At 39.8% G+C, this 27,722-nt stretch overlaps 1 protein-coding gene across 3 annotated transcripts; it reads left to right on the forward strand.

Annotated features, from left to right (window-relative positions):
* Positions 1-745: 745 nt before the first annotated feature.
* Positions 746-27,711, forward strand: LOC118826298 (laminin subunit gamma-1-like). Of its 3 annotated transcripts, XR_005008732.1 has the most exons (8): positions 746-1,233; positions 8,322-8,626; positions 15,300-15,430; positions 18,001-18,167; positions 20,676-20,864; positions 20,990-21,083; positions 22,672-22,786; positions 27,029-27,711. XR_005008732.1 is itself a non-coding variant. In XM_036597228.1 (7 exons), the coding sequence occupies exons 1-6, from the start codon at positions 855-857 to the stop codon at positions 21,070-21,072; spliced, it is 1,254 nt and encodes a 417-aa protein (XP_036453121.1). In that variant the 5' UTR covers positions 746-854; the 3' UTR covers positions 21,073-21,083; positions 22,672-23,826. The 3 variants fall into 3 exon arrangements, 2 of the variants coding, with proteins under 2 accessions (XP_036453121.1, XP_036453120.1); XM_036597228.1 differs by lacking the exon at positions 27,029-27,711 and having other exon boundaries at positions 22,672-23,826; XM_036597227.1 differs by lacking the exon at positions 27,029-27,711 and having other exon boundaries at positions 20,990-23,826.
* Positions 27,712-27,722: the final 11 nt, after the last annotated feature.

The following is a 27,722-nucleotide window of genomic DNA, read 5'->3' on the forward strand; positions in this document are numbered from 1 at the left end:
ATTGCATTATTTTCTATAAGAGCAATAAACAGTCCAGCATTTTTGTATTTTACGTCTGTCACATATTTCTGATTCTCTTTTGCTCTGATGAAGGCCATAAGGAAAAGACAGTCTGCTCCATCTGCAGGTACTCATTCCCAAAAACAAAATAGATGGCCCTCTGTCTTTTTCTCTTTTTTCCCCATCTCAGCTTTGACCTGTTCAATAATAGTGCCCCCGGCATGTTCGTTCAGGTTCACTATGGGTTACTGCAAGAAAACCAGGATCAGACATCGTAATGTAAGACTACAGCTATAAACTGTTAACATCCACTCTGCTATTCTTGGGTTCCTGAGACCTGCTTGTTGGGAAGTGTATATTTAACCTTGCTCTTTGGCCCCTCTGCCCACTGTGTGCAACAGCTATCTGCTCCTAGTTATTCATAGCACTGGAGATTCATCCAGACTAGACTGGCCTTTAAACACGGCATGTGAACATGCCCACATGTCAGCCTGAAGATGTTACATTTAAGTACTGTAGTATGTTGGATGTGTTTATATACCAAAAACAACACTTTTGTTGTATGGCAAAGGAAATAAAGGCTGGAAATATCTTAAAAAGCAGCCTAGCGAATCATTAGAAGATGCCAGTGGAGTCAGTACTGAAATGATGGGAAAGGGGGACGTTTAGCGTTCAAGCTCCAGTGGACGGTCCATTGTCCGACACCTCCCATTTCGCACAGGCAACGCCCACCTCGTTTAGCCCTCGGTCACAACAACTTTTATTTTTTTTTGGACGGAAACGCCTCGGTTAGTGGGGTTTCAGAGTTTTGCTTCTGCGCGCGGTGAGGACGACGGACACGAGCGACCCCCACCATGCCCCGTTTGGCTCTCGTTCTGGGCGCGCTGACTCTGACTTTGTGGGCGACGTGCAGCCGCGGAGCCATGGACGAGTGCGCGGACGAGTCCGGGCGGCCTCAGCGCTGCATGCCCGAGTTCGTGAATGCCGCCTTTAACATGACCGTGGTGGCCACGAACACCTGCGGCTCTCCGCCCGAAGAGTACTGCGTGCAGACCGGCGTGACCGGAGTCACCAAGTCCTGCCACATCTGCGACGCCCAGGACCCGAAGCATCATCACAGCGCGGTCTACCTCACCGACTACAACACCCAGGCGGACACCACCTGGTGGCAAAGTCAGACCATGCTAGCGGGCATCCAGTACCCCAACTCCATCAACCTCACCCTTCATCTGGGTAAGCACCTCCGGCTTTGGGCACTCTTTAAAAATCTGTCCGGCTTTGTTGTTTCTGTTAGGAAAATTGGGATTTTTTTTCCTTAGATTGGCGCACATTTGTCATCAACGCAAAGTGTAGTCTACTCAGCCCACCCAGCCCCTTTAAATAAAGTTAGAAAGCTAGACAGTGTTGAACTTTGATTTCTGTTGGTTAGGCAATGTTTGATCCGTTGACTCGTGTTCGTGTTGCTTTATCGAAGACAGTATTATCAGTTCAGCCCCTGTTGTAAAAGGACAAGCACTGATTTTTGCAGTTGGCCTGCTTTGGATCGAGTGATCAGCGATCTTGTAGTCCAAGTCAGCAGTTGCCCACCCTTCGATATAGGCTAGTTAAGATGCATCACACAGATTACAAGTAGCTTCTTGAATGAAAGCATTACGATGGATGGTGCTGGCCAAAAAACTGCCAACATGGATAAAGCGCTGCTTTAGCGTGTCTTGCTAATGTGAGATGTTAAACTTGCATTTGCTCTCTTCAGGTTTGACTAGTTTTCAATAAACTCGCAAACTCTTTAACTATTTATCAGTATGGTAATAAAGTCGAACCTGAAGCTGTTTACTAAGTGCTGCTAGACTTCATCAAGTCTGGTTGTTGCTTACTGTACCATACTCAATAGCTTTGCTATGTGCATGAATGTTCATGATACCTTCTATAATCTATACTATGGCCTTGTAAGAGGAACCTGCTATGAGGGATTTGTTGGCTCTACCCCTTGAGCTCTTGAAATTTGGATGGGATCTGGGGAACGCTCGAAACTGGTTACAGTATATTGTGGGAAATAATAACTTACAGGCATTGCTTTGGGGAAAAAACACATTTATCGCATTAAATATTATTAGTCTGCAGAGTGCATTTCAGGTGTACATTTATAATTCAATATTAGAAGCTGTAATAGACTTTTATTTGCATTGGTTCTGTTCTTAGACAGCATCTAGTTTTAATTTTACAGGTTATAGGTTATCATTTTGAAATTATGCAGAAAAATCTTAACCATTTGGCTAAATCTGGCACACAAAGTAATGTCCTTGTTAAAGAAACAGATGAAGTGAAGTTTGTTTGTCTTTAGAGTTTATGCTGATATAGATGTCTAGCGATCCGTGACTGAAACATTTTTGACTTACCTCATGGCACCATGATTCAGAAATGCCCCCTGGTCAAACATTTCCAACATTTGTCTATTTTTATAAATATGTCCTGATAATCTTGTAAATAATGTAATAATCCAAGAGAAGAGGGGCCTGCACCAACAGTTCTGTTTGGCTTGGCGTGACCACTACATTTTCACTTTCACACTCTGCAGGCGTGAGTTCACTGATGAAATTGTTCACATTACATGAATCATTGAATCACTGCCACCCTAAGCTAAATTATGTGGTGAAGAGGATTCTGAGACTGGGAAGAGTGAGCTGCAAGTCAAATGGAAAAAGGAGTAGATCTGCAATAAACTATGAAGCTAGTGATTTGACTTGCTTCATATTTGCATGTGTTTAATGAATGCGTGAGCACCTGTAGCCTCTCTTGAATCAACCTGGACAGCATTACTCCATGTTCTACTCCATGAGTCAGTGAAATTGCCAGTATAGGCTATTGTGGTCCTTGAAAAGGTAGTTATTTATTCTATTATTTATTATAAGATAATTATAATTTTTAGGAGGTTCCTCAAGAGATCTTTGTAATTATTTTCCTCTGTGTTGAATTCAGGTGAACAATGAATAGTTTGTTTGCATGAACTGTTTCCATGTTCTTGCAAACTTCAAACTAGTTTTTTTTTTTTTGAAATAATGTGATTTTTGTGTCATTCTAAGTTTGAGAATGTAGCTTGACGTTCTTTCCCTACTTCCTTTAGCTATTGTTTCAGGTGATCTTAGTCTACTTGATTTCTTATTTGTCTAATTGCTGTACCCTTAAGGGTTTATACTGGCTGAAGATTTGGTAACATGGTCTATAAAGCTGATCAGCTGTCTGATGGGTGACTGTCTGCTTTGAGGCCGTCATGGCCAGGAGCACTAAAGGGTGCACATCTGTAATTCCTGCTGGCTTTGATTGTATCTAATGACGGTTGGAAGTGGCCTCTCATGCAGTTACACACATTCATGCACAACACACAAAGACTGGCATCTTTTGTACTTTGTGGGAAGCGAAGTCAGAATGTCTGTGCATAATGATATTTTTTGCGGTAGGATGTTCTCAATGTACCTCAGTAGGCGGGAAGCCACAAGAAGTCTGGGTCTCTCAGCCATAAGCTCTTATTTTTATATACTCTGCCTTTGATGGCTTTTTTCTCCATTCTACCTGGTTTGGGCAGGAAGCAGACGGAAGAAGTCCTGACTGGAAACTGGAGCCTGATCTAGTAGGCAGACAGATGAGGAGAGATGAATCAGATAGATTTAGGCAGGTAGTAGTATTTTTAAATATGTTAGGGATCAGACGTGGGGGTATTTGCACCCCTGAGTGGGTTCTTACACAGGAAGAACGTATATGACTGATTTCAGTGTGTATTATGAACGAACATATGTTCTGCATTATCATGCATTTACTTACTTGCCTTGATGAAGGCTTTTTGCCTCATCTGTCGGTTGCTAGTAGGTTTTTTGTCTGTGCCTTACATGAATACCTCAAATTCAGTTTTATGGTACAGAGGATTTGTCATTTTTCCTCAAAGACCACCTATTGAGTCTTATACCTGTGAAGCACTCTTTTTTTCATGATTTATGAAAATTGATTCAGCCTAGCTTTTGCCTAATAAAGACTTCTAATGAATTCCCATTTTATATATGCTTAATCTAGGTCTGCAAACCCAACCCACAGGCTTGGATGTTCATGCAGATTGGGGGCAAGACTGTTTGGTCTTTTGTTATCTAAAACTCTTCTGTTCATGCTGTATGCCTTACTCTATGCCTCTATACCTATCTGTGGATTTTTTCCAGTGGCAAAAATATGTTTCAGATAACTCGGTTGTTCCATTATTTTTGTCCACCAATGGGAATACCAATGGACAATGCAAGCTCATACTCCTCAGATAAATCACAATGGCACATAATTTATTAACTCAGACTTATTGGATTTATTAACTGCATGTGAATGACTGTGAACAGTGTAGTGGCATTCTGTGCTTATCTTTTGTCTTTCCTGTTATGAAGCAAAAAAAAGTGTTTACAGATAGACATCTACTACCCTGGACCCAATCTTTTGCCTGTATTGTTTGTTGTTAAATGTCAAATTAGGCCTAAATGAGCCAGTTGCACACGAGGGACACAAATCTCTCCAAGCCCTTCGGTGTTCCCAGTGTACTTGAGCGATGATGATGCAGCTGCAGTTCATATGCTGCACATCTGTCTAGTTAACTGAAACTGTGAAGAGACCCACTGTACATCTGCCTTTTAATGGTTTAAATCTGGGAACATTTCTGACATTCTTTCATACTCGTTACAGCATTAACCATGCTTCCCTCCTTTTTACAATGATTATGCATTCATTTGTATAGAAAGGGACACTTGCTTTTGGATGACTACAGTATGTTGGACTGGCTGGACAAAAAAGTTGCCCTTGACAAGGGGCAAGTATTTGGGAAGAGTACTTTCTTCCTGTTCTCTTGCTTGCTTACATACATCGTGCTGCTCCTATTGTCAATTTAGTGTCGTTTGCCCATTTCACTGTGCAACCTCATGGGGTTCTGTTACAATCTTTAATAACGGCTGTTAAAAAAAAGTTTTTGAGATTTTACGCTAGTTTGGGTTAAATTGGCGAGTTTGCCTAATGAACTGAGCTTTGCATTCCTCTATGGTGTTGTTAACACCTCTGAGAAATTCTCAGCTAAGGTTGCTTAAGTCTTTTGTAAGTAAATATTCTGAGAAAAATGGCTCGGATTCTTGAAAACGTAAACATTTTGTCTGGATTGCAGTGAATTGTGTAAACTGGCAAGCAGCCAGTCCTCAGTCTAATCAGCTGCATCTGGGCTGACTGCAGATGAAGATGTGACTGACAGTAGATAACGGCATGCTTGGTGACACAGACAATTTTGATGTCTCAGCATTTCACTAACTTTTTTACCTTTCTGACCTCTTTTACATTATCTAAAGAATTCTTTGGTAATAAAACATGATTAAGCTGAATGCAAAAAGAATCTCTTAACATATTAATGAGTTAGTGAGTCCCAAAACAAAGTTTTTTTAGCCCCAGTGGTGCTGCTTTGGCTCAGTTTAGAGGACAAATGGAAACTCAGATTTCCCTCAGATGACCCTTTAGTACTTTGTTCCCACCTATTTGCACACATGGTGGAACTCCAGGAAGTGCACAAGTCACTTAATGCTCACTTCAAGCTTAGTGGGTGCGTTTTCTCATTCTAACAACCAGTTACTAAACCTTTTTCATTTGAAATCACTTCAGATCTTTATCTATCTGTGCTTAGATGTGTTAATCTGTGGGGAATCTTCTTTTTAGGTTAGTCGTTTCAACTGCGTACGACATCTTGGCTGAGATATTCATGGTATACGTGGATGTTGGAAACCAGCATTTTTATTGATATGTTTGGTTGTATGTGAATTTTGGAAACTTATCCAAGAGTAAGGGGTAAATCTCTACGTGCTTATCGTGGTGCAGGTGGTGTTGAGCTGATGCCAGCCTTGCACACTGCTTCAGAGTAGCCGTCAAGTTGCCAAAACAAACTCTTTGTTGCAATGACTCTGGGTCGACAGGTTCAAACCGTGATTCAGGCCACTTGCATACATCAGGCCACTTGCATTTAATTCAGAAATGATGCCGCTGTTTTTCATTCATGCTGGAGATGTCCCATCTAGTTTAACAGGACTTCAATGAGAGCCCAGTGTCTACGGCTGTTGGCAGTGAAGTCCCTTCAGTCACTCATGCATGTCTTTTGGCCCTTTAACACTTATTTGTTTCATTGCAGAGCGGTTTAATAGGAGTCCTTGTAGTTTCACTGTCAACAGTTGTGCATTTTTTACTGTAACTTTTTAAACTAAAATACATAAATACAAAAATACATAAAATAAGCAAGATTGGCTTGTTTCGGCATGTTTTTTTCAGTTCGGCTAAAGTGGTTCCTGGCCATACACAGTAGTTATGCACCAAAATAAAGATCTCTTCAGCTCCTTTTAAAGTGGCTTTTTCTTTGGGGTTTTTCTCTTTCGGATGAAAAATCTAAATGACCATTTTTGCCAACAATTTTCTTATATTTAAGTGTTGCAACACTGGGGTTTTTTTCTCAATTCCTAATTAAACTTATCCAACCTTATTAAAACTATTGTGATGCATATTGTATATTGTGAAGATCTGTTTTTGTCACGTCACTCGCCTCATAAATTTAAGTAAAAAGTGCTGCATCAACTCCAGTTTACTTACAGACATCACAAGTTCATTGTTTACCTTTTTCTAGTCATGCTATAATTGTCCTGGTCCACAGGAAAACTAGTGCTTTTAAATCCACACATCCCAGCAGTGTGTTATGACTCAGAGGCAAATTAAGGTAAGGGCATGGCCTGAAAACTCTAGGATAAAAGTTGTGGTGAAATACACAGCTGTTCTGGTGCCAACAATTTATATAGAGTAGAATTTGAACGGCTCATTAGAAACGTGAGCGTTTACCAGATTTGCCTGCTGCATTGTTGAAAAATGCCTCGCACTCACTGGTGTGAGCTTTGCTCCTGTGTGTCTTGAACACTGCAAAAATGTGTTGGGAATGGAGCTAATAATAGACGTGCAGCTCCACTGTGGCACTGCCCCCTTCAGGCTATTTACAGACGTGCGCAAGCAACTTCCAGTAGTGTTCTTCTGAGTTAACTAATGATTAATGAAACTCTGTTCACACAATTGCACTTTTTGAAAATAAATGTATAGAGAACGTTAAACTAGTAGTCGCATGTATAGTGTACTCATTGTGTTTTAAAAACAATTCTACACATTGATATTATTCCAGCCCTGCATCATATATAAACAAAAACTCTTGAAGTTTTGGAGGATCTAATGTTCAGCCTTAAAAAACTAAAATAACTAACAAAAAAATAAGAGAAATACTGGTCATTGTAGTAAGTGTGTTAAGTGTTTTCAGGTGAAAATGTTGATCTGTCTAGTCTTTGTGATTAATGAAATAATCAAAGTTTTAACGTTAATCTCTGCATGGGGGTTCTAGAAGGTCTATATCTATGTGATCATTTCTCCATCTGGTTGAGTTAATTACCTGCAGTCACCTACAGGCAACGCTAAACTGTACACTGGTTATAAATAAGTGCATATAGTTCTTGGTTTTGCTTTGTCTGCGTCTGATCTTCATCCCTCCAGCTAACAGATGGTGCCAATTCTGTCTGACTAATGTTTATGCCTGCATTCTGCGCCCTTCATGTCAGAACAATGTCTTCCCTGTCTGCATCTGTACTGTAAAGTCTTCATGTTTTATGATCTCTAGTTCATCTTCTGGTTATCTGTGCATTTCCCATGCAGGACTGCTTACTTTGCTTATATATTACAAGGCTCTAATCACTTTCTTACATGTTCTGTGTAGGTTTTTTTTCTTATTTATTTATTTTTTATTTTCTTTTTTATTCAATCATATGCTGCTAAAACTTGTTAATAGAACACATCCACTGTGTTTCCATTGACAGTCAGTCCCACTGGCTGATACAATCTAACTGCACTTTGCGGTGTCTGTTTGAACACTCTAGGTGTGGGTGGTATGACGATATTGTTATCACAATAAATTATGTGGTGATAAGCTTTTCAAGCATATCGTGGGTGTCATTAGCACTTTCACAACAGAGATCAATGACATGGTGCATTATAAAGAGATTTAGCTCCCAATGGCATAGCTGTCTAAGGTTTCACCCTGTTGTTAGGACATGAATTTGAATCCCAGCAATGCTGAATGTCCAAGATAGAATCAATAGTCTTGCTTAACTGGGGAAAAATATTATTGTACTTGTAGTTTTTTTTATTTTTAAAAAATTTGACACTTTTCTATGTTCTGTGTTTCACAAAATCTCTCCAGTTATTGTGATATTTTTGCCATATTGTTCATCATCTGATCTCTTCTACAGGCAAGGCCTTTGACATCACCTACGTGCGTCTTAAGTTCCACACCAGCCGCCCAGAGAGCTTTGCCATCTACAAGCGCACGAGCGAGGATGGGCCCTGGATCCCATACCAGTACTACAGCGGCTCATGTGAGAAAACCTACAGCAAGGTGAACCGTGGCTTCATCCGCACTGGAAAAGATGAGCAGCAGGCGCTTTGCACAGACGAGTTCAGCGACATCTCACCAATTACCGGAGGAAACGTGGCCTTCTCCACACTCGAGGGTCGGCCAAGCGCATACAACTTCGACAACAGCCCTGTGCTGCAGGTAAGGCCTTAGCATTTGTCTTGTCCCTCCCATTGTCCAGCTGGATTTAGCAGGTAGCCTTTCCTTTCGTGACTCTCTGTTCGATCGGTTACTAATTGAAATCGGACGACAAAAGTGGATTGAAACGCTAAAAACTAGCTGATCACAAATACCTTATTATGCGAGGCAAAGTTACAGCTTGCGTGGTGGTTATACAAAACCTAAAACAGACATTTGAAAAAGATATTCTTACTTTGTTTTGCAGTTTCTCTGGAGTCAAGTGTTCATTGCGTTCAGTGATTTGCCAACAATGTCTCATAGTGCCTAAGCATTAAACCCTTTCAGCGCCAAGCTATGCCCCAGTGCACAGTGATGATCTTGCTCTATAGACAGAGACATTATAGACATATTTATAGGTAGAGCTCTACTCAAAATTTTAGGTAGTATGTTGATGGCCTAAATCACACAAAGCTGAAGTCACACTCTTATTTACCAGCTTGTAGTTCCTCCTTAAATTGTGCGGCAGTTACATTCTGGCGCTTCAGGCCTCTGCCTACTCAGGCACCATTTAAAGTGAAATGGGAAAATTCTAACAAGAAGCTGGCGAGCAGAAAGCTGACTTCAGCCTTGTCTAAATCATCAGAAAGTGCTACTAGTATTAAAACTGCTCTTTGGATATGTTGATTTTTCCAGTTACCCTATCAAAAAAAATACACAAAGTTTGCACTGCACAGAGTTAAGCTCCCATTGGGAAATTAAACATTCTCCAACCATCTTCTCTGCGTTTGGTGGAGTTTACAACACAACAACTCTGTCATTGTTACCTTGTGCCGTAAAGAGTGCTGCTTTTTGCCATAAAGAATGCCGCTTTCTGTTGCTTTCTGCCCCCTTGTTGTGTGCGCATCTCTATTTTATTCTAAAGGCAACTGTAAATAATGATAAATCAAATGTTAATTATTGTTTATAATTACTCTTTGCTAGGCATTTCTCATGCACATTACAATGCACACATATTTTTAAGGGGTACTTTAAAATGCGCACTCCGAATTTAGAGAAATGTTTTACATTTCAGTAATGCAGTTCATTACAAGGCATAAGGTGATGTTTTAAAACATTACAGATTTAGTTGCAGAGCTTTTGATACACGTGTAGTCATAGATGTGTTTTGTATGCATTGTGAGTCTATAACCCCTTTTACACCTGGTCATTTCATGCATCTTGAGTATCAGGATTATAGCTGGATATAGCTGAGAAATACAAGTGTAAACGCACCCACGCGTAATGAGCAGATTTGCATATTATGTCCCACACAGCAATCAGATTTCAGACTAACCGGAGATGCGTTTGACTACCAATTGTAAATGCATGTGGCAAAAATCTTACCAGGAAACAATCCAGACACTAGTCACATGAAGTAACCAGGTGTGAACATGGTCTATATGTGTGCGTCGTGCACGTGTGCTCAGCATGTGTTCTGCTGCTTAACGTCTGTCATTTTTGGGAATCCATAACATCATAATTAAAAAAAAAAATGAAAGAAAATGTCAAAAAAGGCAGTTTAATGATTTGGACATCCAGTTTTCACTCTAGGATGGCTGATATTTTTCGGGTTTTTTCTGAAAAGACTGGAGCCCTGCGGACAGATCATCCTTAAGGCCTCAGCATACTTCTTGCGAAACGAAATTCTAGAGGGTTGTGGGAAGCTGGAAGCGCCTTCACGAGCTTATAAGTTCGCATACAGTCAGCGGTTTCGTGTTGCTTGTCGCGGATGCTCCACCGTGACGCTATGACATTTTATGATAAGTTTCATGACTGCTGGAAAATGATTCTTTCACAGTTCTTACTATGGCGACATTGGAGTTCAGAATACTGCCACCATTTAAGGTGGAACGGGAGAATTCAAACAAGAGGCTGGTGAATAGAAAGCCAACTTTAGCCTCGACCTCGTGTGAACCTAAATATAAGAGAACCTGTATGTTTTGGTGCTTAGTACTAGTTAGTACTACTGAATAACACACTTACTATCTTACATTTAGGAGATATTCATAGTTTATTTACCAAATGCGTGTTTCTCAGTGAAATATTAGTGTGTCTGCCGAAGCTCCTCAAAGTCATCCATCTTTGTTTAATGGCTCGCCTCTTTTTTATCGACCAATCGCGGCTCTGTCGCGTAGTGTCTTCGTCCACGGAGTTCGCCCAGCTGCCATGTGTGCGACACAGTCACGAAGGAAGACGAGACAGGAGATTAGTGAAGTTCGTGCTGCCAGCTGGTAGCAGCTGAAAGAAGGCATTCCTCCTCTGGCCAGGTGGAACCTCTCGCTCACTGACCGCTGCCAAGAGTTGCAACATGTTGCTAGGTGACCCCCCCAGGTTTCCCAACCCTGCTCTGATTGCACTTGGCAGCATACAGGCACAGCTGGAAGTGTGTGTGTGTTCTGTGTGTGTGTTCTGTGTGTGTGTGTGTGTGTGTTCTGTTTGTGCGTGTGTGTGTGTGTGTTCTGTGTGTGTGTGTGTGTGTGTGTGTGTGTTCTGTTTGTGTGTGCACTGTGTGGATCTATGAAACGTGGAGCTTATTGACATTTATTGTGGAGAAAAAACGTGTGACTTCGTGAAATCTTCTTGCAATCCAGTCTTCTTATACAGTGCCTATACAGTATCTTGCATTTACATTGACATTAAATGAATGGCTAACTGGATATTTAGAGCTTGTCAGTGGAATTTTTAATGGAATAATATTTTTTACATATTGCAGCAGTCAGTGGACCATTCAATTAAGAGTTACATTTTCCCAGCAGCCATCAGTTACAGGCTTTTTTCTGAGATGTGGACGCTGAACACTCGTAGTTGTCCTGGAATACCTGTTCACATACCACAGAACCACATTTCAGCCAAAACACAACATTAGAAACATTAGCTTGTATTAAAAACAGTTTTAAAGAAAATAAAATGGTGGCTAATGCCAAGAAAAAAAAAACCTAGGTCTTACTAAGAGAAGAAGAAATTAATTACCTTAGACAAGTGGATTGTGGTCTTTTCAGTGGGTTATATTGAAATAAAAGACATTGTTCGGGTCTACACCATGTCTTCGTTTTCGACATGTGTTTAACCTCTTTCGCCAGTGATTCTGGTTTCTTCTGTCAGTCAGATAACATTTCAGTTTGCTGTTATTCTCCTGACAGACTGTGTTAAAAAATCGACTGCTAAAAAAGGCCCTATAACACATCTAAGTTGTCATCTTTTACAGTACTAACAAAGATGCCGGATAAGAACTGAGCCAGGCAGCAGATCAAACCATCCGTTTTTATATATATGGTTTATAGTTTCACTAGAGAAAAATATGTCAAGGAAGGCTTAAAGACATAAAATAAGCCTGTAATTGTCTTATTAATATACCTAAATAATCCTGAAGATTAAAAATTTTGTGCATTTGTAATATCCAAGTGCAGACATTGTTTAGTTAAAAAAAAGGTGGTGTTGTTGTTGTTATGATGAATTTTGTTGTTTGTTTATGCTTTAGAGTCAGAGCCCCCCCCCACCCCTCCCTCCATTCCTCCCTCCACTCCTCCCTCCACTCCTCACCTCAGTACCAAAATATATTTCAAGTCTGTAGGAAAGACTGGACAGTATCTTATTATGTGTGATGAATAGACAGTATATCTTGCTGACCTTTTGGAAAGATCACATTCTGTTTTTTTGCCATTGGGCTAGGTGTATTGTTGGTTTAACCTCTAACATGTGACAGTCTACCTCCACAAAAAGCACACATTTAGCCCTGTCGCCAGATACTTCCATATTAGACTTTCTCATGTGGCATTAAGCTATTAATACCAAAGCCAAGACCTCTTTATTTAGGAATGGATACCTTTCTGTGGCGTCATATAGCCATCCTGTCTGCTCCATAATAGAAGTGATGAGTGAAGACAGCACTAAAGGTTTGCTCTGCAACAAGCGGCCATGTAGGCTTAAATAACCTTCATCATTTGCTTAATTTATTTCTTAAATTCTAAAGCAAACTGTCATTAGTAACAGAATGAAATACTGCTGTTACACAAACAACTGCTCATACAGATATAAGGTGACAATACGAGAAGCATAGCCTAGTCACATTATTCTAGTTTGGAAGGTAAATCTTTGAGTTGTGCTGGTTAAAAGCACTCCCATGGTGCAGATTATTCTGAATATAATGAGAATTTTTCTGACAAGTGTAATATAAATTTACATAAAATAAATTTAAGATGATCTTCAAACTTTCACTTGAGCCGTTTATTCCATCTCTCTCAGGATTTGATGTTGACTGCTAATTTGTGGGATACTGAATTATTGCTATGTGCTCAAGCATGTGGTTGGCCCATGTGATAATTTATGCAGTGATATGTGTGTTTAACGCAGGCTGAGAGTTTTCTGGAGCAGCATGCATATCATAATCTCAGCTGGACAGTATCCTAGTGCAGGGGGGAGTGCAGGGGGACTGTGGAGTGGGAAAGGGGGGGTTCCTCTAAGGTGTCTTTCCTTCCTCTGAGCTATTTTTTGTTTTAGGACTCTATGTGACTGCAGTACTGTACTCCTGTACTACTGTACTCCTGCTTCACTGCTCTTCAGATCAGAAACTTTGTCTGCATTACACTTTTATAGGTTTTATTAGCTGTTGTACTGAGAATACTGAGATTTCTGAGTAGGGAGTCAGAATTTTTCACTTATTCAAACAGTTAAAATTGAACAGTAAATTAAGGTTTTTCTATATGCAAATTAACTTTACTCTTAACAGTTCATTTTCTCTTATAAGAACCATATACACTCACCTAGCACTTGGTTAGGAACATTATAGTGATACTGGGTAGGGATTCCCTTGGCTCTTAAAACGGCCTCAATTCTTCGTGGTGTGGCTTCCACAAGATGCACAAAGGATGCTTTTGAGATTCTGGTCCATGTTGACATGATTGCATCATGCAGTTTCTGATTTTTCAGGTGCGCTTTCATGCTGCGAATCTCCCGTTCTACCACATCCCAAAGGTGTTGTATTGGATTTAGATCTGGTAATTAGGAAGGCCACTCAAGAAGTCATTGTCGTGTTCATGAAACCGTGACAATTTCTGATCCTAACGTCTGTGTGCATCAGTAGAAACCAAGATTCTTCAGACCAGGCTATGTTTTTCCAGCTTTTAGCTGTCCAGTTTTGGTGAGCCTGTGCTCACTGCAACCTTAGCTTTCTGTTCTTGGCTGACCGAAATGGAACCAGACATGGTCTTCTGCCGTTGTAGCCCGTCTGCCTCAAGGCTCAATGTGTTGTGCATTCTGAGATGCCTTTCTGCTCAACACAGTTGTATAGAGTGGTCATCTGAGTTACTGTAGCCTTTCTGTCAGCTCAACCTAGTCTGGCGATCCTCCATTGAGCTCTTTCACCAACAGGGCATTTCCATCCGCCGAACTGGCGCTTATTGAATGTTTTTTATTGTTGCACCATTCTGAATAAACTCTAGGGGCTGTTGTGTGTGAATTCCAGATGATCAGCAGTTACAGAAATACTCAAACCAGCCCGTCTGGCACCAACAATCATGCCACAGTCATGATTGTTGGTGCGCTGGTGTTGAGTTCACCAGCGCAGCTCAACAGTCGCATTTCTCCAACAATTTCATTTAATCTAGGTACAATAAATTATATCATAGCGCCATATATGTTTCAAGTTAAATTACGTTCATGTGTGGGAGTCTTAGTGTCGTGCTGTGGGTTGCTTGAAGCAAATCAATACATTGCCAAACTATTGCTTAAACCTGTAGTAAAGGAGTTTTTACTGTTACTGAGGGCTGCTGCTGCTTTAACTCTGACAGTCATCAAGCACACATACTTAAATTAGACTGAAATGCCCGTGCATAACACAGAGTACTGACACTGAAAAGCTTGTGACTCAAGTAAAAGTGTGTGTGAAAGAAGGAGGAGAAGAGAATTGTAGTGGCTTTGGCACCATGTTTGTACAGAAACATGCACTAATTTATGACTGTGTGTCATGGATAAAATGTCAGAATGAATTGAAGACTTTTTTTTTTTGGGCTAGATTTTTTGAGTATGTTGTTTTTCCATTGGTGATATGGGGTGAAACTGCAAATGGCTACATATACCTGAAACCCAGTAGACTTTCTATCCACTGTATAATGGAAACTGTCCTCTGAGTAAAGCTATTTGGGTGAATTTAAGTTGAGGTCAAATGACTAAATCTTGTCTACCCAGCTGTGTTCTATTGTTTAGGCCATTCATTAAAGTCCTTTCAACAAATTACCACATGGGAATTGACTGTCCTAAACCCATATTTTAGATGTATAGGAAGTACAGAATGGTTTTCATTTGGTCATCCGTTTCCCATTGAATCTTTCCACGGCCAGCCTGCAGACATGCTTTGCTTCACTGTCTCCTTGAGACTTTCAGGGTTGATTTAGATTAGAGCCCTGTATTTATTTTCCTTAAAGAGCTGCACTGAGGGAGCAGATGGTTTCTAGTCCACCATTGCAAAATGCAACCACTCTCTTACACCGATAAGCATTCCACAAGAATTAAAATGCTGCAATAAACTTATCTAGCTGTTAACTTTTGGTATCTCTCTTAGTTGACTTAGTTCCCTACATACATTTCTTTCTTACTTTGCTTTGTCTGTGCAACACAGTTCGTATCTATAACATTCTTGCTCTCATTCTTATGTCCTCAGGACTGGGTGACTGCCACAGACATCCAAGTGACCCTCAACAGGCTGAACACATTTGGAGATGAAGTCTTCAATGATCCCAAAGTCCTCAAGTCCTACTATTATGCCATCTCCGACTTTGCTGTGGGAGGAAGGTGAGACTTTTAATTAGTTTATTATAAATGTTACGATGTATGTTGCTTCTCTTATTAAGAAGTATTCACATTTCAAACATGTTTGAGTCATATGAAATGGACATATAGCAAAAACTAGTCTTAGACTTTTAGCCCTGATGAAATCCTAACCAATGGGATATTATATTATTAATATTTCAAGATAGAAGTCCAGGGGTCTTTAATTAAATTTCAGTAAGGCCTATTTATGTGTGTGTGAATGTGAATGTCTGTCTGTCTGCCCTGCGATGGACTGGTGACCTGTCCAGGGTGTATCCTGTCTTCCGCCCAATGACTGCTAGGATAGGCTCCAGCTCCCCCTGCGACCCAGAAGGTTAAGGTCCATTTAGAGCAAATTCTCTCAAGCGAAGGTCTGAAACATCATAATGTAACTAACTTATGATTCAGTGCCATATACTGTCTACTGAAGTAGCCTAGTAGTTATATCAGCATCTTACATAGTCAACAACTGAATGTCAAATCAAATCAAGTACAACTGAGTCATATTTCAACAATATTTGTCAGTTTTCTCTCACACCATTTGAATTAATGTTTCTCTGACTCACTTTCTTCTCTGACTGCTGTTTCTTCCATGTCTCTCCTATGTGTGTGTGTGTGTCGCTCCTTTTGAGTACCAGTGCTCTTTGTAATGTACAGATCCGATTGGCTGAGAAGTGTCATGTGTGATATTTACAACTCATGCAACTGGTCTGTGAGTCTGTGAGAACTGCTGAACCGGTATTGTAAAGGCTAGAAAGTTTACACTGAATAAAATAGAAACACTCCATCGAAATTAAAAAATTCTCAGTAGTTTTTGGTTATAGGTCTATATCCGGATAGTACAGTGTCTGGGTCTGGGCTCAGACCGCAGTCCACTTATTTGTGACTTCTGATGTAGTCGTTTTGCTTTCAAACAAAACCTAACAATAAATTAAGAGTATTTCTACAATACTTGCAGAATTTAAATACAACAAGCATGATTATATTAAAGGTAACAATAAATTACAGAATAAGTTTATTATTTCATAGAAATTATATTGTGGTTTAGTCTGTTTTCTGCCATTTGCTGCAAGTGACTTTCCAACAAGGGACATCCCAAATGAAATATTTAGATGATGTCTGAAGACTGGATTGAAGAGTCATGTTGTACATCAAATCAATGCAGAAGAACTCGCCTCCCAAAAATGTCCAGCTGGCAGTGATACTATGGCCAGGAACTCACTATTGTTGAAGGGATAGAGGACAGCAGAATCAATCAAACGCACAAAAAAGGCCACGTAGGGACTGTGCAGTCTGGACTTTTTTCGACCAATATTTTGGTTTGTGTGTGCATAGTTGTGTGGTGGAATCGGTATTTTTTTTTTTGCTGGTGTTAAAAGGTAAATAAAAGGGATAAAAATACAAAAAAAGACGTGTTGGATAGGGCTGCTAAATAGTTAATGACAACTAAATAGTAGCTGGCTAGTAGTAGAACAATGGTTGTAGCATTCTTGGTGAACTAATATTCTGTCAGTTGACTCATTGCATTGATGTTTCTGTAAAATAAGTGTAAAAGAGCCAAGATGGGGGTGAAAAACTCAATTCTGAAAACAGAGCTTTACTTACGATATAACTTTGAATATGATGTAACCACTGTGTGTGATGTCTGATTGTATACTACTAGAGGCAAATGTGTCAGCCATTGCTAAATTACAGCCAGTCATGCTTGAAAAGTGTATTAATGGTCCCAGTAACATTCTAGCGTTTGTAATAGCAACTTTGATTTCAAGTGCAAATGGTTACAAGTTCCACAGAACAGTGTTTTGATACTGTGTTATTGATTTTTGAACTTTTTTCTGGGTGATGGTGATTTAGTTAAACTTTGGTTAAAAATCAGATCTTTTGATTGACTAATAAAGTCTTTTGTCAATAACAGCTGTAGTACTGGACCTTGTTATAATTGCAGAGGTCAAAAATAGCTATGATGTTTTCCATATATTAAATCACAGCTGTGTACTATGCAGAAGCCAAAACTTGAGTTTAATTATAATTATAATTTTAGTAAAAGGTTGCTACCAACTAAAAATAAATAAATAAAAGCCCCAGAAATGGAGTTACAAGGTTTAAATGACACTCACCATATGCATGCAAGTAGATTTCGCATTTACTTATTTACAGAGCCCTACTGCATTTTCTGAGATTTTGCAAGAGTTCAAAGGGTATATATTACTTCAAAAGTCTTATTTGTCCACTGAGGCGGTGTTGTTGAAGGGAATGTGCAGTGATCGACCTTGCTAATTGTATCAAAGGTCAAAACCGGACAAAGTCATCAGCCACTCACTGTGACGTTGGAGACATGGAGATGGGCTCTGTAAACAGACGGCGTGCTCACTGTTTGAACAGCTTTTGGACACGCATGTGTCTGCTCTCGTCTTGCAGCGCTGCCTCTGTTTAACCCAAAACACAAGAAGGATGTGTGCGAACGCACTGTAGAAGAGCTTCACTATTGTGCTGTAGAATGCAGCAGGCCATTTGTGTAGATGCATGACCTCATATTGCTCTTGCCTTCATAGGTGCAAGTGTAACGGCAATGCCAGCGAGTGCGTGAAGAACGAGTACAATAAGTTGGTGTGTAACTGCAAACACAACACGGAAGGTGATGACTGCAGCGTGTGCAAGCCCTTCTATAACGACCGTCCCTGGAGAAGAGCCACGGCCGACAACGCCAACGAGTGCCTGCGTGAGTGTGAAACGCGTACACACCTAAAAACACATCCTTCTGGGTCAGGTCCTCTGTCTAGCCATCACACCTTTGTCTGACACTGTTTGAAATTTCCCATTTAGGCTAGTAGTTAGCAGGAGTTATTCTACACTGCTTTAAGCCCCACATGTAGCAAGTACAAGATACATGCACTTCCTATCAAAAGTAAGGATGCACCTATCGAGTTGTATGGCAGATTCTGATTCCTTTTCAGTGAAATTAGTATCACTGAGCCAGACATGATCTTGTAACGAGAATACATTTCTGGGGAAAACTTTTGGTGCTGGACTGGGCTGCAAACTAGGGCATGCCCCTTCTAAACCTGACCCCAAATCTTTTGACATTCAAAGTATAAGCAGTACCACAGTTGAAAAAGGTAGTTAGCAAAGTGTTAGCATTAGCTAATGGGCTTGTTTAGTAATGTTTATTTTTGCTTTAAGATCATTTTTATTTTTACTGCATATAAACTGTACAAGAAACAGATCTACATGCTTATTTGGAGGTCACTTTTGGAGGGGACCTATCTTCCATCCTAACTTACATTACATCCATGAGCTAATGATGGGCTCGCTGTCCATCAGACAATGTTTATGAGCGCACCCCGACCCCTACTTTGAGCTTGGCTTCATAGTGTTGGATTTGGGGTAGGCAACATGGCAAAAATACTATGAGTACAGTGATTTTTTTTGTTCAGTGATTTACATACTGCACTGCGCTAATCCAGGTAATAGGCTAAATGAACACAAACACACTAGCACATTTCCAGTACTTCCTATTAGCCAAATTTGCCTATTTAAATAACAGTAAAGTTATTTATAATGAAGTATTTAAATAAAGTAAGATGCCACCAGCTATTTAGCACAATGAGTCGTGCATAATTATGCTAGGACATTTTGCTAGCATAGTGTAGCAGCAGCATTCAAATACAGCACAAGTTCACTTAACTGCCTGTGGTTTTTATGACATTATGTTGCAACACAGATCAGCCAAAAAATCTAAATAATAAATCGGTCGATTGCATGTTTGGAGCAAACAAAATCTACCAATTCTGATCATAGCAGATCAAAAGTTGAAAACACCATGTTTTTTAAAATGTTTATTAGATTCTTAATTGTTTTAATGAAAAGTTTTAATAAAACCACATATTACCCAACATCTTCCGTAAACGTTTATGAGCTTCGTTTGGTGCAAATTTATGGCGACTTGCTTGCTCATAAAGCTCCCTGCTAGAGAAACTTCAGACTGCAAGTGATTTCCAAAGCCATGTTGTGCTAAACATTTTTAAAAAACAAGATGTTTTCTGTCATTATGGCAGCATTTCTATAATTCAACTAACCACCAAGACAAGCTGTGCAGTAAATACTGCAAATTTTACTGTGTAAATGTCATGCAGCAAGAATTTATGCTACCGTAGCCTTGCCCAATTATTACCTTTTTCTGATCCCGTTTCCTGAATCAAAGGAAACTTTCTGCCAAGGTTAGAGCTAGCTGCTGTGCGGTAAAACCCAGTAATTTAAGCTCGGTTCCATGTGCTCAAGCTAAACTTAATGTAAAGTAAAATTAGTAGAAGATAAAGAGCCGTGCGGTAAAGCTAACATTACAGTGCGTAGCAGAGAAAATTAACAAGCAGCTTCTTAACAAACTCTCTCTCGCTCTCTCATAAACAGGCAAAAAAATGACTATTGGGTCGCATGCCTGCACGTCTTAAACGTGAACCCCAATTTCCCAGCATATTTACAAGCTGTTTAATGGTAAATTAGTCCTCTCTAGTACTTCTCTCAAAACGACAATAGCCATTGGATTGCTTATCAGTCATCGACAATATCTGAAAACATCGCCCTGTCACCCAGGCCTAGTGTGTACCCAAACTTGTAATGGGCAGTGTATCTGCAAACAGCGTTGCAGCTCATCCTGATCATATTCAGAAGTATGTACCTATCATCTCTAAAACTGGTCCACAGCCACCCCCACCCCGCTCTGAAGTCTCAGAGTAAGGAGGAGAAGGCCAAAGTCATACACACACTCTAATGCTCACATCTGACTTTGGAGCCGTCCAGAGCTCTTCGCTCCCACACCCCCGTGGCTCCTGCCCCCCCTTCCTCTCCCATTTAATTTTCCACCCTCAGAGTAAGGCTGCTGGTCGGGGAGCATCCACATCACAGCTTTCTTTTGGCTCTGCAAAGCCATGACCGATCCTTGGTCAGTACTGCTGCTACGAGCTACATATGATCCATGTTCTCAGCTGCATCTCAAGACTGTTCCCACTCTAATGCCTGATGATGACTAAAGCCCATCTGTTCCCTTAGACTTCCATTCTTGCATCACATTTTACAGGCATTAATATGTCCCTTTAGCTCTTGAAAACGGATGCTGATGGAAAATGGGATGCAGGAGGCAGACATTAGTTACCTCTGAGATTTCAGGCTTACATACATAATTTATTTTGCGTTTTTACGTGATTTGTGCATGTGCGCACCTGTGTTTCAGCATGCAACTGCAACGGGAAGAGCGCAGAGTGCTACTTCGACCAAGAGCTGTACCGCAACACTGGTCATGGAGGCCACTGCCGGAACTGCGCCGACAACACGGACGGGCCCAACTGCGAGCGCTGTCTGGACAATTACTATAGAGACGCATCGGGTCAGCGCTGTCTGCCCTGCAGCTGCAACCCCGAGGGTGAGTGAGCTTGAGCCACCGCCTCAACACCATAGGCTAGATTCGGACCCTTTAGCCTGATAGCTGTGGTCAGTCTGAGTAGTTGTGGTTCTAACAATGTTGTATGTGGTTTCCTCTTTCTCTAGGCTCTCTCAGCACACAGTGTGACAACTCTGGTCGCTGCAGCTGCAAACCAGGCGTGATGGGAGACAAATGTGACTGCTGCTGATTTCATAGAATGTAAAAGAAATTTATCTGTTTATGAACGTTTATTACCATTGAAACAGTTTTATTGATCTCCATTAAAGATCTATTACTTGCCTATTAACATAAATGTAACCTTAAAAAAAAAAAAGTATATAAAAATAATCTCAAATATGAATCTATTTAAGTTTTGAAGTATGTAGGGCTATTAGTCTGTGCATTTATAAGTTTAATATTACCCAAACAAAACACTTTCATAAATTAAATTTACACATTTAATCTGGTCGTCAGCACTGATTTAACTTCATAAGGACCCCATCAATGAGTTTTATAGATTTTTTGCCAAATAAAATGACCAAAAATACACTTACAATTAGTGGAATATGTTTAAATTTTGAAAAACAAAGCCTGTAGAATCAGGAATTTGAATCATTTTGTTTCAGTAAGTTTTAAAGGATGATGTCAAATGGTGAGATTTATTTAATATTCATATTTTTTGTCAAATAAGTAAAATTATGCACAATCCTATGAATCCTGTTTTACAGTGATTCTTATTTCTAAACTGACCATTCAGTGTGTTTATTAACTTAAAATCTAAAAAAATTTTTAAAAATTTATTTTATCTAAAATAAACTCTTTTAAAAAAGAAATACAGATATAAAACTGGAAACAATAGAATATTACAGAAATAATAAAGAGCAGGGCCATTTTTCAGGGAATGTGGGTTCTTTAGGGTTGCCTTGAAGGGTGGAACATCCTACAGTAAGTAAACATCTCAGGCACCATTTAACGTGAACAAAATTTAAGGTGGAGTGAAAAATTTCAAGCTTGAGGTGCAAAAAATCTTACTGCGGCACCATTTAAGGTGGAACAGAAAATTCAAACAAGAAGAGTGAAGCATTTTCACGGGAAAACTACGGTGACGGCGCGCGCGGCTGAGTGTGGTTTAGTGATTGTTTCATCTCCCACAGAAGTCAGAGAGGAGTCTCCGTTGGTAGAAGCGCTGAGGAAGAGCCGGGAATAAAGATACTTTACAGCAGTTTAACTGTTGTTAACTGTAAATCTCTCCTTCACAGAGCTGAGAAACTCTCAGGAGAACACAGCTCGGTTCTGCACTGATACTGTTCAGAGAACCCGCACAGACAGAGTGACGGTCAGTTAGTCCCAGAGAGCAGCAGCAGGGGTCCAACAGCAATGAGTGAAGCATCCTTTTTCAGCACCCATATATATATATGCGTGTACAATTTCCCACGATGCATTGCTGCTACACCACGTGTTGTGGTAATTTTTTTAAACGGTATTTCTATTCATTCATTTATTCATTCATTCATTCATGCATTCATTTTACTCCACATTCTGCCACATTTTGAATGTGTGATATTACATCACAGCTTGCACATTATTAAACAAAACATATTACGTTTCTCAGACAGTTAATAGTTAATAAATAAAAGAAATGGACGAATAAATAAATACAAAATGAACTTGAGAAAATATTCCAGTTTCAAAACTAGAGCGAGATGCTGAAATGATAACGTTTTTATGGACTGAACTGTAGCTGTTCTTTATCAGCTCATTACTTCACTTTCACTGCATCCCTCTTTTCCTCTTTTTTCTCCACCAGCATCTGTCACTTCTGTGTTTTCTTCATATAACCGTCCATTAAAGGAGAACAAGATTTAAACAGACTGGACAATGCCTGAGAGAGAGAGAGAATGAAGTGGAAGAGCAATATGGAGGTAATATAAGATAAAAGACAAAGTGATTACTAAAAGATGGCGATAATAAAAGAATAAAAAGCTTTTAATGAGAGTTTCACCCCATACAGCAGTGCATGATACTGCCACCACTGTGTTTCAAAGTTGGGATGAGGTTCTTATGCTGGAATGCAGTTTGTTTTTGCCACACTTAACATTTCTCATTTAAGCCATAAAGATCCATTATTGCCTTATCCGTCCACATACCATTATTTCATAGTCTTCTGAATCATGAAGGTGGTCTTTAGGAAACTCTAAACAGGAAGAAATGTTCATCCCGGAGAGTAGTGACTTTGCCCACGCTATCGTTCCATACGTACTGTCCTTGTTCAGTGTTTGTCTGATTGTGGACTCATGAACACTGACATCAGCCAATGTAAGAAACGTCTTTAGATGTTATCCTGGGCTTCTTTGTGATCTCCTAGTACATCACTGCTGTCAGAACAAAACCTCATATATCCATTTTGGTTGTTTTTCAGTTTTTTTGACATATATTGAAAATGCCTGTTGTCCTTTACATTGTAAAAGAAACAAAACTCTGGTTCCATTGACTTACATTAAAAGTAAAGTATGTTTTTTCTTTCTCCTGTAAAGTTGTCATTTTGGAGATATGAGGTTTTGTTCAGACAGCAGCAATATTCTACACCTAAGTTTTTTTTTTTTGGATGACCACTCCTGGGAAGGGTAACAATGGTGCTGAATTTCCTATATTTGCATTCTATCTGCCTGACAGTAAATCAGTGAACTCCAAACTCGTCAGAAATTGTTTTGGAGCATATTCCACACTAATGAGCACTCAGAAATCTCATTTGATTGAAACATGGTATGCACTAACAGCCTGATGGTGAAGACTCAAGTTTTTAAATAGGGTAGGGGCAGCCACATTCAAACCAATGGATATAACCTCCTGACCCTAAATATCACCTATACCAAACTGATAATTCTAGAGATCAATAAACTTTTGCCAACAAAGACCATTTAACGCTGGATTACTTTGTTCAATAAATGGATGAAAAATTCTATAATTGTGTTATTTGTTTAATGGGGGTTCTTTTTCCATTGTTATGAATTAAATGAAGATCTAACCATATTTTAGGTCACATTTATGTAGATATTCACAAAAGGATATTGTTCACAAACTTTCAAGCAGCACTGTAAACCTGTTAAATCTAATATCATGAACATTTTGTGCTTACAATTGGTTGAACGTCACTGAAGTTAGTCATGTTTAGTTTCAGATCATAACCAGTTCACACTTATGACAGGCGGAATGTTGAATTCACGTTTCTCTGTGTGCAAAGAATTCTTCTGCAACCACACGTGCCATCTGCTGACCAGTCAGAAACATCTGAGTGTAAGTGTGTGTGTGTGTGTGTGTGTGTGTGTACATATATCCTTAATAAAAAGAATGTTTAAAACATTAGGCCTCAGTGTGTATCTTACTTGTTCGTTGTTAGGAAAGTTATGAGCAAGGGGCAAATACTGACTTTCATGTTGGAACCACACGGGGGCGCCAACCACCTCATGTATGCCTTTATTAATGGTGATGGGGCTCAGCCAGAAGGAAGGAAACCAACGGCGGGAAAACTGTGTTTCGTTCGAACAGCGAGCGGTGGACCCGCGGGCGTCTTTCTCTCTTTCTTTCTCTCTCTCTCTCTCTCTCTCTCTTACACTCTCGTTCCCCTTTTGTGGACACCTTTTGCCTTTATTTTGGATTTTTGTCAGAGCAACCATTCCATTGATTAATAAAACCCGAATGCTATCATGGACACAGCTTGAGCTGGTTGACCACGGGCTCGAGGTTTGGGCTGACCCCAACCCCTTTCCAGGGGACTCAAGAGACTCGGCAGCAGGTGATTTGGCCTTTGGTGGGGTTTCCAACTAGATTTAGGCATACACTTTTACTTAGGCTTATGTTTCACGCTAAATCACAACACAGGGATAGTGTGGCTCGGTTACAGTCAGGACTAGAATACATAAGTTAGACAATTTGCCATTTTCTTTTGGCTTTAGTGGTTCCTGGGCTCGTAACATTGGTTCTTTCCATGGTTTGGTGATCGCACACACATGCACAGTGTTTATTAGCGTTTTTTCTTCTTGAAAACTGAAAGCTGTTGTAGAGCACAGCTCTGTTGTTGGGCTGGGACATTAAACAAATCATACATATCAATAAATCAGGACACATTTACTGATAAATATTGATATTTAAAATTTTTAAAACCAAAGGCAAATTACAGACCAAAACCTGGCACAGAAAAATTAAATATATACAACCCCATTTCCATAAAAGATATGGTGGTTAATTGGCAACAGGACAGTAACATGTCTTGGTATAGAAGAGCTGAGTCTTTCAGGAGTAAAGACGAGGAGGGGTTCAGCACTCTGAGAAAGACTGTGCGAGCAAATAGTGCAACAATTCAAGAATAACGTTTCTCAACATAAAATGGCAGAGAACTTCTGCTTTTCATCATCTACGGTACATAATAACATTAAACGATTATTAGAATCTGGAGAAATCTCTGTGTGGAAGGAACAAGGCCAAAAAACAGTATTTGCTGGCCGTGATTTTCAGGCCCTCAGGTGGCACTGCATCAAAAACTGACCCGATTCTGTAGTGGAAATCACTGCATGGGCTCAGGAACACTTCTGAAAAACAGTGTCTGTGAAAACAGTTCTTCGCTGCATCCACAAATGCAAGTCTCGAATCTCTTTCTAGGATATGTAATTATTCTGGCCCGATGTGAATAAGGCCTTCAATATCCCCCTGGAATTTCAGCTTCCTATGCATTTACCTGTGTGCATTACTGCTCTATGTGCTATGTTGCCAGTTTTAATGTGTTAAATCAGCTTGGGCCAGGCTAAAACCAGGTTTTCCTTACAGTGAGAGACTGAATCTCTGTCTGTAATATGTAATTATTCTAGCCTTCGAGATCCACCTGGAATTTCAGCTTCGTATTCATTTACCTGTGTGCATTACTGCTCTGTGAGCCATGTTGCCTACATTTTTTTTAGTAGTTAATCTGTTGGTTTCACTCCATGCAAATGAATCCTTCTGAAATTTCAGCTTCTTATGCATTTACTTTCATGCACAGTTGCTCCTTGTACCATTTTGCCAGGTACGTCTGAAAATGGAAAAAGCTAATATAGCTAATCACATTAAGTTTGAATTTAGATTAGCTTTACATCTAACTTATAAAACATAGACTGATTTTTTTTAACAGTCTCATACTTTAAACTACCTGCGATGAAATTATACAGCGGAAATGAACTGAAGGACCATCATACATCTGCAGAATTACATACTTTATTACCTTACAGTCATAATTTTTATATCCACAATGGTATGGCAAACATAGTACACCTTCTTAATTCCTACATTATTATGTCTCCATTATTAGTGTCTCTGTGTCTGTCAGAATGAAAACTGCGCAGCCAATAGCGATTGTGAACAATTCCTGTTTTTTACTGTTGTTCGCTGAATAAGAAGCCGCGAATAAGGAGCCAAAAGAATCGGAAGCTGCAAATAACTAACTTCAGCCTTGTGCAGTCTAATCAGTAGCCAATGGTATAATTCATAAACTACAATATCATCAGTTTAGGAGAACAATTTTTTAAATCTTTTTTTGTTTTCCCTTAAAAAGTTTCCATTTCTATCCTATGACTGCATATTATAAAAGCTGAAATAACTCCTCACTAATTAGCGTTCCCCTTTCCTCTACCATGTGAATGTCATTCTTTAACTGGAATTCTAACATATGAACGATGATCTGACCCTATCTGTATTTGTCTGGTCACTTCCTAACCCACAGGTGTCATGTGCCAAAACACAGCACATTCATTAAACACACCTGATTTAGCTCATCAGCTAATTAGCAAGGCCTTCATGAACTGAATTCAGAGTGTTAGATGAGGATGAACACTAATCTCTGCAGCACTTTGGCCTGAAAGTCCCCAGTTTGACATGCCTGTTCTAACATAATTAATAGTCAAATAATGTATAAGGTATGAGTTCATCAGAAAATGGTCAGGAAATCGAGTTTCACCTCCACATTGATTGATTCATTGATTGATTCATTGATTGATTTATTGATTAGTAGAATGATTTTGATGCTGCTCCTGATGAGAACAACATTTGATGATGATGACGTCCAAACCAATGGTTGATGGTGACGATGTTGAGAAAACCAGGTATGGTGATTTTCTCCGGTTTTCCTCTTCCTCAAGAACACGGTGGTGCTGATGCTGATGGTGCTGATGTGACAAAGTTGGTGACGTGAACAATGAAGATTTGCGTCCATCGGTCTCCTCTTTTGGGCCTCTTCTTGTCGGTCATTATGTCTCTGATGTCGTCCATAAACAAACAGTCCTCAACTCCAGGGTCTCCTAGTGAAGGTCAGAAGTTCAGGTCCCTCTTCTGTATGAAAAAAGAGACAGTGATAATCTGAACAAGGTGAGATGAAATCTGGGTGGATGTGTTTTGATTCACAAATTTAAAAACGGTGAAGAGGGAGGACCCTCGCTGTACCAATAAGAGTGTGAGCCAGACACCTAACACTACAATTGTCTGCCATTGTAAGTGACTCTAGGTAGGAGTCCCTACTAAATATGAAAATATATTCACAGTGCATTCAGAAAGTATTCATACCCCTACACTTTTCCTCATGTTGTTACATTACAGCTCTACTCTAAAATGGATTCTGTTTTCATCAATCTGCAAAAATACTTTACATACTTTACACATGTATTCAGAGCCTTTACTCAGCACATTGTTTAAGCACCCTTGTTAGTGATAACAGCCTTAAGTCTTCTTGGTTTTGATGCTTGGCACACCTGGATTTGGGGATCTTCTCCCATTCCTCTCTGCAGAAGACTGGGTGGGGAGCATCACTGTACCACTATTTTCAGGTTATCTTTATTT

Source organism: Colossoma macropomum, unplaced genomic scaffold (genome assembly GCF_904425465.1).
Source record: "Colossoma macropomum unplaced genomic scaffold, Colossoma_macropomum, whole genome shotgun sequence".
Classification (NCBI taxonomy): domain Eukaryota; kingdom Metazoa; phylum Chordata; class Actinopteri; order Characiformes; family Serrasalmidae; genus Colossoma; species Colossoma macropomum.